Raw genomic sequence first — 18,936 nt, 5'->3', positions numbered from 1 at the left:
TTTTAACTTTTTAACGTTATTAGCGTTCTTTTCCAAGCCAACTTAAAGTTCGTTCACGAACTTTGCCTTTTCTAGTTTATTCTTTGTTAGCTTCTGGGGTTTAACATGAGTAAATTTAGAAGGAGGCTATTTTAGGAGGATGCAAATGCTTGGTGGTTGAGGGAAGATGACCAAATTAGACCACATGGAAATATGACAGTGTCCGTGAGCCAATGCAGTGTGTTGTTTTTCTGAGTGGAGAAGTGACATTAAAATATTGTGTTTAATAGAAGCAGTGTGCTGAAACGACCTTCCTCGATAAGCCTAAATCCAAAAACTTATGGACATCAGCTCGTTAGTTTTTTTAACAACAACTTAACACTGGAGACATTAAACTGTTAAATGAATTTATTACTGAAGTAGACAAAGGGAAGCCACATTTCAAGGATGAGATGCGACACAGCACCATTTGAATGCAAAAACTGTATGACAAGTACTTTCAAATAATTTATTATTCACAAAGCACAGCTTCTAATGGGAGCTCTAATATTTGTTCATTTGAGGAAGTCTGTCTTCCCTGGTCCTTGCTTCATTTTAAAAAAGTGAAACTGGTCCGGTAAATGCACTTTCTGCAAATGCTAATTCACTGCTTGTGTCACTTTTATCACTTTATTTTGCACATCTCTAAGTTTTGAACAGTAGGTCATTGATCATTAATATTATCCAAAAATGCAAAAAAATAAAGTGCTTCAAGATGTCGAAAAATAAAATTGCTATCTTGAAAATGTTTTATCAGCAATCTGTACAAGCTAGAAAATGATTACAACTATTTTTTAGAATGTATCATTTTTGGTAAATCCTTAAAAGTTACCATATCATTAAAATAAACAGTAATCGTCCTAATTAGTACTTTTAAACTTTCACAATATACTGCATATTTAACATCAAGAGAATGAGTTAGGTACACTATGTGACCAAAAGTATTGTGACACCTGTTCATCATCACCACCCCACCTTATCCTCAACCTAAAAGTACTGGATGGAGGACCATCGTTCCAGACAGCCTGTGACTGCAATAAGCATGGTCTCTGTAGGGCCTAGATACGCTATATGTGTATGCTTTTGAAATAAATGCATTAATTGGAAAGGGAATCATTAAACATTTGGTCATATAATGTAAGTACATTTCTTAGTAAATAACCACAGTAATTGTTATTATTTACCTACAATGTTACGATCAGATCTGAGCAGAGCATGGTTTCATATTAGCAATGCTGATTCCTTTCGAAGGCCCAGAGTCTATTTCATCCCAAGATGCATGATTTTTCTGTATGGTCCTGGGCCTCCCCAAAGCCCCCTTTAAGAATAAAAGACAATATATTAGAGGCAGATAATAGTAAACATCCCTGTCTTAAACGCTTCCCTCACCACTCTGCATTTATGGCATTCCCATAAAGCTTCTTAAAAATCTGAAATTGTGTTTGAACAACCAGCCTCAACCCTTATCTGTCCATCAATGTGTATTCAAAACAGTGTTTTTTTTTTTTAAACTGGTCCTCAAGGCCCCACAGATGGTCGATGTTTTTACTTTATGCTCACTTATAACTTGTGCTGTTAATGTTAACTCTTTAATGCATGCGATTAATCTGAAATTTAAATGCAAGTTTTTTTTAATGCACAAGACATTTGAAGTTTGGTTTCATATTTCTCCCATAATTAATTTTTACTGAGATTAATAAGATGTTAGTGGTTTTATTTTGCTATATAAACACATATATACACGCTACTGTTGAGTTCAGAAGGTAGATCACATGTATTTAATTTGATATATGGATTAAATCTCATAACTAACTCTCACTCTCTTACCTCTCCCCGTTTATCTGTTAAGAGTAGAGTTTGATTTGCTGTTTGAGCTGAGAGCTGTGGTATCATATGTTAATTTTCTCAATTAAAGTTTCTATGTCTCAGTTTTCTCGTGTTAGACTCTCTCCCTAATGCTCTTCCTGGGACAAAGCATATTAAGAGATTCTAATATAAAAATCATCAAAAATACACTGAGATATTTATTATAATAAAAATGTAAAAAATTACATAGCAGACTGTACCAAATTTACATAGCAGACTGTACCAAATTAAGGATATTGGTACAGATATGCTGGTAGCTGGGATAGAGCACAAACATGGACCAATTGGGAGCCCTGAGGACCAGTTTTTATTATGTTGTAATTAATGGACAGAAAAGGCAGAATGGTGAGGTGAAGATACAGGGCCTTTATAAAAAGACATATAATCAGAACTCACTTGAGAAGACCATGCCAGTACAGATGGGGCATCAGGTCTGCTTTCATGTGATACATGATTCTACTTTCTTTGCTCTGATCCACAGGGAAGGTTTCCAAAGGCTGTCCAGTGTAGTCAAACTCTGCCAGGATAACTGTGTTGAAGCTTGTGACCAGAGGACAGGAGGTGTAGCCATCATACTGTAAGACAGACATATAGAAAAATGCATTTAAATCTATGAAGAAGCAGATTTAAAAAGCTTACCATCCTACCCAATCAAGCTCACCTTTTTATCAGGCTTGTCGTTCTTCATTACTTTGGTAATGGTTCTGTCGAGGACAGCAGACTGGGCAGCTGTAAAACAGTAATTTGATATGAGTCTTCTTGTGACATTATTTGTTCAGCATTTAATAAAGGACATACACTCTTGTTTACATATATTCACATACAATGATTTTAATATGTTGGTCATGTGCATCTCAACAGGTTCCACAGGTTTTGGCAAAACAATATAAAGCTGTATTTTTAAAGGTGACAGAATAAGAGCAGAGTTGTAGAAGTATCTAAAACAACCCAGAAATCTAAATAGCACCAGGAATGAAGTTAGAATAAAATGAATATAAAGAATGTACTGCGTTTTTTTAAAGGCACAGTTAATTGTGTGAAACATGAATGATGAAATAACATGACATTTTATATTATTAATTTATTATTAATTATTATTTATTATTGCAATTGTTATCAGATCACTAGTACGTCAACCATACACTATGTCCAAATGTTTGTGGACACCCCTTCTAATAAATGCATTCAGCTACAGTAAGTTTCACTTACTGCTGACACAGATGTGCAAATGCACACACATTTTCTCTAGTCCTTGTAGAGAAGTATTGCCAATAAAATAGGACTCTCTGGAACAGATAAACAGCATACAAAGGGATAAAGGCATACAAAGCCTCCAATCCAGCATTAAGTAGTGAAGAAGTGGAACTGTGTTCTCTGGAATGATGGTGCTCCATAAAATACTTTAGGACAATTTTGGGAGTTGGGCATGAGGTGATTATCCAATATTCTGAGCTCACTAATTACACTCTTGTTGCTAAATCCAATTAAATCCTTACAGTAATCTGATAAGCAGACTTTCCTGGACTGTAGAGACAATTACTTAAGAATAAACCTATTTTTCTTATGTGTATTTCAGAGGAAATGGGTATGTGTCATAATTTTTGTCTATGTAGTGTATTTTAAGAAATAGCTATTGACAAAGCATACACGTTTAACCCAGACTCATTCAGACAAAGCTTACCCACAGCAGCAGCAGTTTTTGAAGTTGGTACATTGGTGCAGTCTCCGATTCCAAAAACATTACTGTATGTGTTGTGCTGAAGGGTGTCCTTGTTTACGTCCAGCCAGCCTGCCCCGTCCTCCAGTAAAGAGCCTTTCAGCACTGCAGGTGGTCCCATAGGAGGGGTAACATGGAGCATCTCATACTAAGCAATCAAGACAGAAGAATGAAGCTGTGCAAAGTGACTCTGATGATGGATTCAGGTAATAGGCACTTCTTTACCTCATAAACCTTTGTGTCCGCAGGATTATCAAGGTTCTCGAATACAGCTTCCCGTTTGTCTGGTCTGACCTCAATTAGGTTGTGTCTGAGGTTCACATTTATGTCACGTTTTTTCACAATTTCCCACAAGGCATCAGCATACTTCTTCACTCCGAACAGCACTGGCAATGACGTGTTGTAGACAAAGTTGGCTTTAGCCCTCTTTCCTGTCTTTAAAAGGGGAATATTTTTAAATATTATTATTTCAGTGTTCAACAGGGTATGGCTTTATATATATATAATATATATATATATATATATATATATATATATATATATATATATCTGTACATACAGAATTATATATTCAAAATGATGTTTTAACTTAAGAACTGAATTAATTAGCTTTTAGATCCAAGAAAATAACCATATCAATTATATTGTGAATTAAACACGAGGGCCACACAAGCCATTCTTGCTGTATCATTGTTTCACATCTTTGTTTTTGTGATTTTATCAAAAATTATGAAAAACACAGGGCTCTGAGTGGTCCAGGGGGAGTTTGGCAATAAATCCTGTTCATGTAGCTTGCCATCAGCTACCGGAGCCCTGAGAGAGCACAATTGGCCTTGCTCTCTCTGGGTGGGTAGATGGCGCTCCTTCTCCACATCACTCCAAAGGGTGATGTCGATCAGCACAAGGCGTCTGTGAGCTGATGTATCGAAACTGAGTCGCTGCGCTTTCCTCCGAGTGCGCCGTGATGCTACTAGGCAAGGCTGCATTAAAGGCAGTTCAACAAGAGGCGGTGACTGACTTCACATGTATCAGAGGAGGCATGTACTAGTCTTCACCCTCCTGGTGTTGTTATATGACTAATGATAGGGGGAGTCCTAATGAGTGGGTTGAGTAATTGGTCGTGTAAATTTGGGAGAAAATAAGATTAAAAAAAAAATATATATATATATAATAAAAAAAAAAAAAATATATATATATATATATATATATATATATATATATATATATATATATATATATATATGAAAAACACATTCACAATCGAGAGAACATATCATAAACATGAGTATAGACACCTTTCTCATGTAGGCGTCAGAAAGGTACATGATCTTCTGAGGAGCTCCTGCACACTTGACTGGAGTGTTGGGAAAAGAAAAAATAGCATTTCCTTCCTTGAAGTCCTGTAATGCCTTCCACGTCTTCTCCACAGTCTGCAGTGAGTAGTTGGAGCCAATCTTAGGATGTTCAAATGCTTCAGGTAGGCCTTTGATCTAAATTTCAACAAAAGCACACTTAGTTCAGTTTTGAAAAGTATATATTTTAAGAACATCTTAGAACAACTTAATTGACATTTGTACACATAGGCTGCTAAAAGGCAAAAACTTCACCCCAAAATGAATAAAACTAAAAAACAAACTTGATGAAAACAGCAGTAATAGTAAAACTGTATTAAAAACTATATACAAATGTTAAGCTGCAGGCTTGTTGCAGCACTCAGAAACCCATTTCACTTTTTTCACCATTTCACTTTCTGGTTCTTTCCCTTATTCTATTACCAAATCTACTGGCAGCCCTGTCCATTTAGTCATAGCCTGGCATGTTGGTCATCTAGGGCAGACAAACCCATCAGCATACACCCAGATCAGTATACTCTTAGAGTAGTTCTTTAAACGCTGCCATAGAAGAAACACTTTTGGTTACATAAATGATTGTGTATGTAATAGAGATGTATGAGCTAATGTTAAGGACCTTTACATTGCTAAATAACCTTTCTTTAGACCTGAAAAAGTTTCACCACACTCATTGTGTCTCTATCACAAACTCAGTTTTATATGGAAACAAAAGTGGTTTGTCTGTTGTATTGTTTATAGAACCATTCGATTCAGACTACCTTTATGTTTGACAGTGTACTACATGGTTTATAATACAAAAGTTACCTTCTCATAGTGAAGCGTGAGGCCAAGTGCTACAATCAGAAAGTCATAGGAAAGCTGAGGAAAGACACATCACACCATAAATATTTAAAAATATGCATTTCAACAAAACAAAAAAAAGTTTAATTATGCATTTCATTTTACATCTAATTTATATGACTCATTTCCTTTCCAACATTATTCCAGTAAGTTAAATAATCCAAATGACCAGACACACCTGTGTAATTGTAAAAATAACTTACATTTATCCACAGTAATTTGGCAGTCATGCTGCCAGTTATACAGATAAGATAAGAAAATCGATTTCCTTTGTAAGCAACAATACCTGGTGTCTAATGATTTACTATACACTATACAAAGCTTGTTCTTACTTCTTTGCCAGAGTCTAAGGACACATTTTGTTTTTTGGGGTCAATCTTCATGACGCTGGACTTGACCCATTTAACTCCTGAGGGCATCACGCTGGAGGTGGGGCGTCCGGATGAGTTAATACTTTTAGCCCCTGCCCCAACAAGGGTCCAGATTGGCTGGTAATAGTGCATCTGAAATAAAGAGTGACAAATTATTACTGCTCATACATTTGATACATGTGTAATATCATGTGACATAGAATATGTGTATGTCTTTTTCATGTCACAACAAACATCTGTTATCACAGAGAGAACAGTTTTTTTTAATTATAGCCCAAAGTTGTATATCTATTTATATCTATTAATTCAATATATAATACAAATACGAATCAATTTACTTTATTTTAATGTGAACTTCAATGTATCAAATTAAAAACCATTAGCAGACTTATTTCAGAGTTTTATTTTTTTTTAGAGAAACTATCTCTACTGTGCAGGTAAATATTTTTAGATTTTAGAGCATTTCTATGAGGATTTGATCGCATTCAGGTCAGGATGCTGGATGAACATCACCCCACCTCATCCTCAAGGTTCTGCTCCAACTGCTGATGTGATCACCCCCAGTAGTGATACGAAGGACACCAGCAGCTTGGCAATATGACCATGGCATTCTGTGCTCACAAGCTGCCTCTCATAGTAGGGTCTCCAACTGATATTTTTCATAGTAAGGGTTTCCCAGGAATGTCTCCACTAGTTTGCAACTCTGGCCCGCCTGATCACCAGATTTATAACCACTCAAGCATTTATGGCACCAAACGGGATGCCATTTTCCGCAGTATACAAGTGTGCAAGATCTATAGGCCAAGCTATAGACCAACTGTGCCACTGGAGCCATACAGAACATATCTCATATCTCATCTTCCATAACAGCAAAATGGAGTCCCCTTTCAATTGTACAATATCTTGTAATATATATATATATACATATATCATTGCATTCACACATATAAGGTTTCAGTCGATTTGAACAACTCTTTGTGCATTTTTTGTCGTTAAGCATGAATATCACCAAATCGCAAATATCTGTATTTAAATAAACAAGACCACTAGACAATATGCCCAAGCCTTTAAAGCTTTGTACCTCACTGGGTTCCACAATGGCAACATTCTCTGCACCAACTTTTCTTTTCATGCGGGCGCCCATCGTAATGCCAGCACTTCCTCCACCAAGCACAACGATCTTGTAGTGTTCCTTGGAGGCCAGTCCGCTGCTGCTGTGGATGTAGGAGTTGAGAGAAAAAAACACCCGGCTGCTTTTCCTAATAGGAGCCAGATGTGAAGTGAATGCTACAGCCATTGTCCTGCAGTTAATTCGATCTAGAAAAAAGAAGAGAAAGACCGATGTGTAGAGCTCATGTGACTGGACTCAGAAAGGGGCAGCCAAGCAGCCTTTATGTCCTGTGTGTGTCAGTTTACTACCAGCATGCCATAACACGCAATTCTCATTCCTCTAGAGACACCAATGTGCTGCACGTAGTATGCTTGGAAGGTCGCCAAACATGTTCTGTAGTGCCCCGCCCCATACTTTAAAGCCAAAACATTACAGTTTGTGAATGGGGAGTTAATGCTGAGTCACCATGATATCTAGAGGGGTGTTACTTAAGCATGATTTCACTTTTAACTGAACAGTACAGTTTAAACATAGATTTTTTTTCATTTTCTCACAATACATCTTACAAGTTTAAATATCTAGAAGTTTATCCCCCTATCCAAATTACTCGTTACAGCACTCTGCACAAAGACATTCAACTTTTTGCCATCTTTAGAGACATCATTAGCAAATAATTCTATAAATCTCCTGATTTTGAAATTAAGTGATTATTTACTCAGTAAAACAATAAATCAGAATTAATAAAAAAAAACAATAATGCAAAAGGGTATTGATAAACATCACTGTGTTTATTAGCATTTTTTTTATCTTTCCCTATGGGAGTCTGGTATTATTTATAATTATCCTTCCTCACTTATTCCACTAATTACTGTTTAATGAGGTTAAATCAGGTCAACTGGATGGAGTATCCAAAAGAAATCTGCACCCAGTTTGTTTTTCAATCTAGCTCACAAGATAGCAACTACTTTTTTAACATTAAATAATCCTCTTACTGTATTTATATTAACTTGCTTACTTTACATTTGTTCTAATTTGAGCTACAAGCAAACACCAAACAGCAACTTTGCAGGAGAGAGATATAACCTTCTTAACTTTCAATGGAAGTCAATGCAAAAAGAGTTGATTATTTTATTTGGAAAAAATAACAAAAATATAAATACTTGTTTCTACTGGACAGTGACAAAATACATTCTAAATACATTCTGAGATGAGCTGAGACAAACAGTGCTTACGTGCCTACATGCCACATTTACTGTATAATTTAGCAGAATATAACTGTGTAGTATGCATAGGTGTAATTAGGCATTAAATGGCTAAATCCATGTTTCTCAACCCCTTCCTCACTTTGTTCTCCACTGATTTCCCCACTTCCTTCATTCTGGTTTGAACCAGACATGTTTATTGCACATGTCTGGTGCCAGTTAGAATCAGTGTACAAGCAAGTACAGCACTGCTAAAGTTCAATAAAAGTACACTACAGTACAGTACTTTACCATAGTCATTCAAACAGGCATTGATACTGGAGCAGACATCATCCATGATTATCCAGAACACACAGAACATTATGTATTATATTAACACGTAAGACCTACCAAACTTAAATTTTAATTTTAACTTCTGATAACAAGCTGACAATTTGAATCAGGTGTTTTAGATCAAGGAAGCACCCAAACATGCAAGCTAGGAGGAGGAGGTCTCCACCAGGACCAGAGATGAGAACCACTGCTTCATCATGATTCATCAAACAAAAGTGGTCTAACGGCACAAGACAACGAATAAAAAGAAACACTGTTTTTGTACATTTACAACAAAATTTAAGAATACTATAAGAATGTTAATATCCAAATATACTTCTTTATATATTCTTGCACATATACTAATTTTTATTTATGACCCACAATGTATTAGATGTAACTGTTACATATGCCATGTGACATTATATTAAAGATAAAAAGCAAGCAGGTAAATAAGTTTGTAAGGTATGGCCTGGTATGGAAAGGTGTAATAACCCAAATTTGGTTTGTTGTCTGAGGGCATCACTATACCAAAGAGCAGTGGTATGCCAGATGGCCTCAGGAAATGTAATGCATGTACAAAAATATTAATAATTTAAATGTAAAAAGGTTTTACCTGTTTGTGTTTAACCTGGTAGACCCTATGTGTAAGCTTACAATTTCGTTTACAGTTGTTTACAGTTTCATAGGCCCTACAATTGAAACCTTTGGAACTCCATGATTCACAACGGTTTCTGTATTAGTAATAATAGAAAAATAATTAGCCTAGGGCTCAAGAGTGTGCCATGTAGACTCTGTAGTCCTCTATGTTGTCTCACACTTCTTTCATTTCCCTCTGTATCATGCTTTCTTAATAGGCATGTCTCAATAGGCATATTGCATTTACAAGTTGGTACATAAACGGTTTGTTTGATTATGGGTGGTAAATTGCTTTAAAATTTTAAGAGCCACTGCCATAGTGGGTTGAGAAATGTCTCCTAGTTGACCTGATGACCCTGAAAGAATGATACAATGTCTATAAGACTCAACTATGTATCCTTGTTATTAAAGCTACAGTACATTCTTTGCATTACTGCAGTGCTGCGTGCTGCTCACTCCTATGAGTTTAACAACAGACCCAAACCCAGCCTACAGACACACTCCACTAAAATAGCCCCAGTACACCACAAAGCGTATCGCCTTACCCCAGTCCTTCAGAATGAGCACGAGCTTGTTCCAGCCACCATATGCAGCCCGAGCGCTTTCCTGCTGAGTGTGAGATGTTCCTGGTTCACTGTAGTTTACATTCTGCACGTCACCCACGGGAGGGGAAGAGCGGGTGATCCAGAGACAGTTACTGTCACTGTGAGGAAACTCCACTATCACACTCTCACTAACTACAGCGGATATTACATAACCCCCTCACTACGAAAGATAACGCAGTCTCGCCCAGAGTAATTAATCCGCCCATTTGTATTAAACCCGCGACAAAGCCACAACGACAACACAACACAAATATAGTGGATAATAGTGCAGCTCAGCCACACGGTGTCGCCATTGTATTTGTCTGATAGGTCATGTCAAACTGCATCTAAACATCATCGAGCAAACTAGAAAAAAAAGTTCCTTAACAAACTTTAAGTTAACTTGGAAAAGCTCGCTAATACATTTAAAAAAGTTTATAAACAACTAGAAAAAAGCTGCAAAAGTAAGTCTTAAAAACTAAATTCAGGACTATCTTAATTTGAATGTTACCTTAAACGCATAAATAAAAACTTCACTTTACCTACATTATACCTACCGGACTGTCCCAGACTTATCCACCATAAAGCATTCTGCACCCTGTACTTCCCACACAGCTCATTCTATACCTGCACTCATAGTTACTCTGTCACCTACTGGACTATTTCCTCACTTCCACACACATACTCTAGATATCTGCACATGTATAGCATTACATATTTATGCATTCAGTAATATTTAATGTATATCCTTGAAATACCACTTGTCCATATGTCTATAGTGTAAGTTTTAGTGTGTATTGTGGTATTGTGTGTTCTCTGTATACTGTAAAGTTAACTGTATATTTCTGTTTTATTTTATTACTCTACACTGTGGAAAATATTGTTCTCTGCACACTAGTGGGAACCTGCACCCAAATAATGTTTCACTCACTTGTACACCTGTACTTTTTGACAATAAAAAATCTTTTAAATAAAAAAGTTTTTAAATTCTGTAAATAGTGTTTAAAGTGGTGTATAGTCAAAAACATTTGGCTAAATAGTGGAATGTGTGTGTATATGTGTGTGTAAAAGAGAGAGAGAGAGAGAGAGAGAGAGAGAGAGAGAGAGAGAGAGAGAACCTTTCTCTCTGTACAGGTGTACAAGTGAGTAAAAAATTATTTGAGGAGTAGCATTTAACAACAAGTGGTGTAAATAATAATAAGATTACACAGAACAAGCCAACTTCATCAGGCTCAATGTCACATCAAAAAACATAGATACATTACTGTGCCTTTTTTGACTGTTTGTCATATCTCAGAATATACAAATATAACATATTTCCCCAACTTAATCATTGTTTATTTTAGCAATGCACTTCACCTATCAGTCCACTAATTCTTATCCTTACTGCTAAAATGCTAAAAGCTGCCGTGTAAGTCAGCCAGACCTCTTCCTTTATACACTGGATTTTGTACCATTTCTGATTATTAAATGGACCTGAAGACTTTAAATTGCAAAAATAAAGAGAAAAAATGGGGGTTTTCTATAACTTTTGACTGGTAGTGTATGCACATAACTTTCACTATATGTACACATACACTGTTGCACTTTTTAAATGTACAGGTATTATTATATAACCTATAAAGGTACAGATGATTACATCCAAATGTAATGTGTAATGTGACATGGTAAATGGGGGGAAAACATCTAGTAGGTGTAGTAGTAGTGTGACCGCAAGTGAAAGGTGCAGAGTGAGTTCTTATGGGGATAAAGATGTGATATTTTGTGTTGTGAGACAGGTAATATGAGCTGTGATGTATTGTGCGCTAATATACTGCTATTGGCTGTTCAGCAGCCTGATGGCCTGAAGGGAGAAGCTGCCTCAGAACCAGCTAGTTCTGTTTTCATGCTTCTGTACCTCCTACTGCTGGGCAGCTAGGCAGTGGCCTGGATGAGTGTGTCCATTATAATCCTTCTGGGATTATATATTTTACAACAGACTCCCTGTTGTTAAAATCCACCAGGTTAGTAGCTGTACCCCTGTGATGAACTACAGTACACTGTGCTAAACTTACTATGTGTAAATTGTATACTATACTATACAATACTGTTTTACACTAAACTATTAAATGTGCTACAAACCTATTTTGTACATTTTTAGTAAGATAGTGTCTGGTTTTAGACACAGCTCTAAAGTTTCCTCCATCCTCCTCCTAAAGCAGTTTTACCCTTCACACTTGAAACAGATCCAGCCCCTAATCCTTTTTCTTCAGTAACTAGGCTTAAAGGCTTATTGTTAAGTAAGTACTATAGAAGTGAATATGTAGTTGAATCACCAGAATCATGGCACTATTCAAAACTTTTTATTTCTATGTTAAATATGTTATAATGCAGATTTGGATGCATCCAGACTGTTCAGGACAGGGGTCTCCAAGATAAATTCAAATGATGTTAAAAAGTTGACAAAAATGTATATACAAAGGTTTGCATGTACAGCTCTGGAAAAAAAACAACAACTAAGAGACCACTTTAGTTTCTAAATCAGTTTATCTGATTTTGCTAATTATAAGTATATATTTGAGTAAATGAACATTATTGTTTTATTCTATAAACTACGGACAACATTTCTCCCAAATTTATTTTTTATTTTTTTTTATTTTGAGCATTTATTTGCAGAAAATTTAAAATAGCTGAAATAACAAAAAAGCTGCAGAGCTTTCAGACATCAAATAATGCAAAGAAAACATCTTTATATTAATAATATTTTAAGAAATCAATATTTGGTGGAATAACCCTGTTTTATTATTAGAGTTTTCATGCATTTTGGCATGCTCTTCTCCAACAGTCTTACACACTGCTTTTGGATAACTTTATGCCACTCCTGGTGCAACAATTCAAGCAGTTCAGCTTGGTTTGATGGCTTGTGATCATCCATCTACCTATTGATTATATTCCAGAGGTTTTCAATTTGGTCAAATCAAAGAAACTCAGCATTTTTAAATGGCCTGTATATTATTAAATATATGCACCAATCATATGACTTCCAGTACATATACATTTTCACTAGTATGCAGTAAGTTTCAAATATACACTGGAAATTCTGAACTTATACATATTAATATTTATTAGCTTCCCACTATTGATTATCTAAATCTGTCAACGGGCAGGACATGGCCTATTAGGCAGCAAGTGAACAGTCAGTTCTTGAAGCTGATGTTCTGCTGCATTGACAAAGGTCAACCTTTAATTTCTAGATGACTGGGTCAGAATATCTCCAAAACACCAGGCAGGGGATGAAGGATTTTCTTGGTATGCAGTGGACAATAGGGGTTCAAGGGTGTTTTCACCTAAAGCTCATAGATACAAACCTAACAATTTACAGGACTTAAAGGGTCTGCAGCAAATGCTTTGGTCCTAGATACCATAAAACACCTTCAGAGATATTGTAAAGTCCATGCCTCAATGAGTTAGATCTGATGTTGTGGTACACGGAGTCCTACTCAATAGTAGACAGTGGCACTAACGTTAAGGCTAATTAGAAAATTATTGCTCATGAAATTGAGAATTTTTAATGATTTAGGAATATAAGTTTTCTTCAGAAGAAGGATCATTTTAAAATAGATTTACATACACTATATTTTATATGCATTAATTACACATAAAAAAACTCCAAAACTGGTTGTGATGGTAGGGATAGATAGTGAAGGTAATGTGAACTGATTGTCTGTTACTGCCTCCCTTAGCTACTATTGCTAACCAGGTCAGGCGTCATCCAGCTCAGGCCAGAGACTCACTTGGTAGCATTCCAGACACTCAGGCAGCCAAAAGTTCAAATGACAAAAAAAGTATAGCCATTATTAGATGTTAACCGTTAACCATAACCCCGTTCACAAGAACCAATCTAGTAAGATACATAATCTATAGAGATCATACTAAATAAATGTATGTTGTGTTATTATGTGCTTGTTCACAGTTCTGATTATAGTCTTCTATTAAGTTTAACACTAATCATCATGCAGTTTTTTTTTGTTATTGTCCGGTCTGGGAATATGGACAAAAAACCCACCACACTTCAGATATTAAGGAAGGCATAGATCTGATTTTTAGTACATGTGCTGCAGTAGCAAGTTTAAATTGCATGTTCCTCAGTAATGCCTTACTTCACCCCTCTTAGCCTAATAATTCTGACTAATGAGATTTTCTTTCACTTGACTGAGACAGTACCGCTTAGCGACTGCTGCTAAGCAGAGATTAACGGACAGTTCCTTATTTGCATGACCCCACAGCAGCAGCACAGTGCGAAGTATGCTCTAATAACTGTAATCACATTAAAATATTACATTTCCAAAATGGCTGATCAATGCAATCCTACACTTTTCATTTCAGTACACATAATAATTAAGGTAAACAGAATATACACAGTATAAATCATTATATACAAATTTTTCCTAAAATTGAAGAGCAGTTTTAACATCACCTTAACGGAAAAGGTCTCCCTCTTAATTAAAAAAAAACTGCTTTAATTCAGCCAGAATGGAGTACTTGAATTGCACATTCCTATTTATTGGATTTAAGTCACTACTTCCTGTATGCCACTGCAAAAGCTCATAGTTTAGCCTGCTTTCTGGCACAGAAGAAATAAATAGTTTGTTTATGTCAATATTGGTCACCAAAGATCTAAAGGGGCTAAGCATTCCCTAACCATCACACTACTGCTGTTTGACATTTGGTATTCTGAAAAACTATATTAGTTTTACAATAGATGTATTAGGATTACCCACACTACATCAATCACCAAATTAATTTGAGCATTGCATAATGTTTTGCATGTTGTGACATTTCTGGAAAGGTTCTGGCACTAGTCATCTTGTTGAGTCTACTTTGATCAATCCTAATTGGTTAATGTGTTTTGTAAATAAATTATTAAAATTGTCATTTAAAAAGAGAATTACCTTCACACGGGAAAAAATCCCATTATTATTTAATTATTTAATCTCTGACATCAGAATTGATTAATTTATGCATAAATATTTGACAATTTAACATTAATTGGACGTTATTGTTTTGTGTACTGTTTGTATTAAACTTTACTTACATTAAATATACATTATATATTTGTAAAACATGTATATAATAATAATAATAATAATAATTGTTATTGTTATTTGTGGGGAGAAGTTCTTTCCTTATTAAAGCATTGGTGGTGACGAAATGAACACTGATTCTATTTAAGAATTTAAGAACAACACTAATTGTGAATTGTGTAAGATGCATATAACGGACTGTCAAATAAAGGATCATCAGGGGTTCCATCTATGTCAGCCCCATATAAAAAGTGTTGTTGGGTTGCTGGGTTGTTGGTCGGTGGGTTATGGTGCAGTGCTACATCCCTGAAATAAGTTTTAACAAGGTGGGATGTCTACAATAGTTCACTAGGGGGAGGTTGGAGAATAGTGTAAAAAATAGTTTTTGATATATAAAATGTCACATACTGTATGTAGATCTTAGGGGAAATGTAGGACAAAAAAACTGTCAGTTCCAGATGGCATTTCAACACTGAATCAGCGTTGAAGTTATTGTTGAATAAATGTTGGATTTGATGTTGAAGAATACAGTATATTCTTTACTACAAAGTATAAAGAATGTTACCCACCACTACCAATGTAATATTGCCAAAGAGTAACAATGCAGTGCCAATATTACACATTATAACACAAAGCTCAAGAGCATTATTGTGATTATACCACAGTTCCAATATTGCTGTTTATTGTAATATTTTGAGTTAAAGAGGACTAGAATATACAATATGATTGGTTATAAACACTCATTAAGTTAAAATAGTTCCATTGCTGCTCTGTTTGTAGCTGCACTGTTTAGGCTTGTAAGCGCTGTGTCGTTGCTAGGTTACCTGTATGTGGTGAAGTAATACATGGAGAGCTTAGGTTACAGTGCATTACCGGCTGATAACGGCACTCATAGATCGCCTCTTAGCCTCTTATTACATTGTAGGGTCAGAACTAACTGTGGTATAAAAGAACATGAACAAGTATGGTGAAGAACTGGTGCCAAATTAAAAAGCAGTTACTGCAGATAAAAAAAAAACATTTTCATCCTTCCATCCAACCATTTTTTGAAAGTGTATGGTGTTGAAATGTAAAATGCTTATTCAAAAGGCAAAAGCTTGAGGACATTAGGTCAATTAAACGTTAACATTTTAACATTTGCACAACCATTTAACATTAAATGATGTTTCAACATTATTTTAATCATGTTTAAACTACATTTCAACGTTGAAGGTCGGTTATGTGCCAACTGGGACTCTGTTATTATTTGGCATCATTTAACTTCTATTACTCCTAATCGTGGAGAAATAGTGAAGAGTATCTTCACCTGCAGTTAGGCTAAACATGCTGTACCTTCCAACACACAGTAGAAATCACAGCCCACTGTGAGTGCGTCTGTGTGTTTGTGTGCGTGAGAGAGAGAGAGAGAGAGAGAGAGAGAGAGATTGGTGAATCTGGCTCGTGTTCTTCTCCGCCCAGTCTCAGAGAGAGAGAGAGAGAGAGAGAGAGAGAAGGAGAGGGAAAGAGAGAGAGAGAGGCTGAGCGTGAATGGAGCATGGTGTGTTTTCGGTAAGAGCTTTATTCTTCATCATGTCGCCGCTTGAAATTGGTTACAGGATATTTAATGGGGAATATCTCACCGCTTCTGAATCGGATTGACGGGCGTTTAAGGTAAGCAGGAGGGCTGCTGGCAGCGGCTGTAGAGACTCGGTGTGAAGGGGCTTCCTCCGCTGAGAAGAAAGAGAAGAGAGAGAGAATGCAGGTTATCAGCATCCATCAGTCAGTGTTTCCTGTAGGCCACTTACTCACCCACTCTCTCTCTCACACACACACACACACACACACACACACACACACACACACACACACACACACACACACACAAACACATCTTACTGGGCAGAGTGGTCTCCAGTAGCCTACAGGACTGCACTGCTGCTGGTGCTGCTGCTGTCTAATATACCAGGCTGTATTATTATTGCTTCATCAGATGTGCACCATGCTGTGTGGATGGAGCTTCAGTGGAGCTGTATAGGAGCTTCTGTAAGGTATTAATGCGCAGCTTTAACCGCTTACCCACAACCACCAGCTTATTATTGTGTGGTACTATATTGTGTGTGAAATGACTTACAGAAAGACTGTATTTAAGTTCTGGACTGTTATATTTGTCCTGGTGACTAAAATAATACACTTCTAAACTTGTGCTAAAATTTACATTAAGTATTCACGCCTATTTTAAAGCAATGAAGATTATAAATGGGTATCAATACACCATACAATACAAGGTTTATATTGTACCTATAATTTAAGGTCTATGTTGTAACTTTGAGGGTATTTTGACCTTGTACATACATTTTTCTTTTTCTGATAGGTCAAGGGGTTTAAAGACCCCCAGCATTTGACCTTTCTGGGGTGGTGATAGAGCTCTATCCAGTGCCTTTAAGTGTAGTCATAGTGTCATGTAGGATTCAGACCTATTAATCCCCAGCACCGCTATCTGACCTCACTTATGCTCTTGTGGCTGAATGCAATTAAATGCTTAGAGTAATGTTCCAACATATAGTGTATAACTCCTTTCTGAAACAGTAGTGGCAGTTAATGCAGCGAAGAGGACCAATTTCCTATAAATGTCCCTATACACATAGGCTCAGTTTTCCAAATAGTGATTTAGCCTAGTCTAGGACTACACAGCAGTTTGAATGAAGATTTCCTATTAAAAGGAAAATTTAGTCTAGGACTAGTCTTAATCCCTGTCTGTAAATCTGACCCATAGTATTTACAAAATAGTGTACATAGAGAATGGCAGCTTTCCAATTGTTTACTACATATTATATACTAAACATCATAACCTTAATAATGTGATTTTGGCAGGTTAGTACACAAAATTTTGTTATACTCACCATTTTTGTACTAACAGCACTCCAAGTTCTCCACCTGAGGTTGCCACTACACTTTCATCATTATCTGCCATCTTTTTCTGTTATTGTTCCAAACATGAGTAGTTCCTCCCATTCTGTATTTTATGGCATTATGGGATAATAGTGTCCATCAGTACCACACTCAAAAACTGATCAGTACTAAGAATGTATTGTGGATATTTGAGTATACTTTTATCTTTACTGCTTACTCAAAAACCAGTTAGTATTAGCATGGGCGTGGTAGTGGGGGGAAAAGTGGACCTGACTACCCAGGGCCCGAGTAGGGAGAGGGGCCCATGAAAATCCTGATTTTTTTTTCGCTCACTTTCCTTTGTTTACTGGCATGGATAGGGGCCCATTAACATAGAGGGTGTACAGGGCCCAGAATTTGCTGCTACGCCCCTGAGTATTAGTTATAAGTATGCAATTGGAATGCACATAGAGTTCTACAACTGTTTGTTTTTTGCCATTTCCCTTTTGAACAATTGATCATTTGAATACTGTACAATGTATTGAACATTACTTATTGAATATACCATATTAGTACCATATTCCAATGTCATGTCAATATTGTCGCCGTCAAAAGAAAAACATGTGAATCTATTTTTGATGATTTTTGTTTTACTCCATCCTTCAAATACATGTGTCCTTCACATTGTGTCAAATTTGTTTGATTCCTGGACTCCTAAATGACTTGAAATCTTAAAACCATTTTACATTGACTTGCATTAAAAGCTTTAAATATTTTTTCTTCTCCTGTAAAGTTGCTAGTTTTGATGATACTTGTGTTCTTTGGACAGGAAAGATATTCCCATATTCCCAGAGGTATATTGTGGCCTTATTGCATCCACATACTAGTTTAAAATCAGCATATGTCCGAAAATTGCAGGCTTTAAAACCTTTATTGGTTTTACCTGTTTACCGGATGCTGGCCTCAGCGCTTCTCTCCTGCCTGGTGTATTCC

General features: G+C 36.2%; 2 protein-coding genes across 7 annotated transcripts in view; one reads left to right on the top strand and one right to left on the bottom strand.

Moving 5' to 3' along the window:
- Nucleotides 1-369: 369 nt before the first annotated feature.
- sqor (sulfide quinone oxidoreductase) lies at nucleotides 370-17,058 on the bottom strand. 2 transcript variants are annotated; one of them, XM_022672219.2, is made up of 11 exons: nucleotides 16,951-17,058; nucleotides 16,695-16,784; nucleotides 7,246-7,481; nucleotides 6,126-6,296; nucleotides 5,758-5,811; nucleotides 4,897-5,091; nucleotides 3,827-4,036; nucleotides 3,566-3,749; nucleotides 2,546-2,613; nucleotides 2,281-2,459; nucleotides 370-1,336 (listed from the first exon to the last, which is right to left on the bottom strand). In XM_022672219.2, exons 3-11 carry the CDS (start codon nucleotides 7,459-7,461, stop codon nucleotides 1,279-1,281), a joined length of 1,335 nt encoding a protein of 444 aa, XP_022527940.2. In that variant the 5' UTR covers nucleotides 7,462-7,481; nucleotides 16,695-16,784; nucleotides 16,951-17,058; the 3' UTR covers nucleotides 370-1,278. The 2 variants fall into 2 exon arrangements, with proteins under 2 accessions (XP_022527940.2, XP_007246583.2); XM_007246521.4 differs by lacking the exons at nucleotides 16,695-16,784; nucleotides 16,951-17,058 and adding an exon at nucleotides 9,974-10,245.
- Nucleotides 16,528-18,936, top strand: part of atp8b4 (ATPase phospholipid transporting 8B4) — a 35,620-nt gene continuing 33,211 nt past the window's right edge. For 2 of the 5 annotated variants that reach the window (XM_049474614.1, XM_015605126.3), the window contains exon 1: nucleotides 16,638-16,725. In XM_049474614.1, the coding sequence (XP_049330571.1) occupies nucleotides 16,679-16,725 (47 nt within the window). In that variant the 5' untranslated portion in view covers nucleotides 16,638-16,678. The other 3 variants (XM_015605127.3, XM_007246523.4, XM_022672217.2) reach the window with 3 other exon arrangements.

Source organism: Astyanax mexicanus, chromosome 2, assembly GCF_023375975.1.
Source record: "Astyanax mexicanus isolate ESR-SI-001 chromosome 2, AstMex3_surface, whole genome shotgun sequence".
Lineage (NCBI taxonomy): Eukaryota > Metazoa > Chordata > Actinopteri > Characiformes > Acestrorhamphidae > Astyanax > Astyanax mexicanus.
Note: the sequence above shows the minus strand (reverse complement) of the source record. Positions and strands in the feature narration are given on the sequence as shown.

Bases quoted from the DNA above. Each gene is read 5' to 3' on its own strand.
- sqor (XM_022672219.2), bottom strand. From the start codon at position 7,461: ATGGCTGTAGCATTCACTTCACATCTGGCTCCTATTAGGAAAAGCAGC. The intron at 6,297-7,245 runs GTACAAAGCTTT...TCTTTATTTCAG, and splicing joins CCATTGTGGAACCCAGTGAG to ATGCACTATTACCAGCCAAT. The intron at 2,460-2,545 runs GTGAGCTTGATT...TCTGTCTTACAG, and splicing joins ACGACAAGCCTGATAAAAAG to TATGATGGCTACACCTCCTG.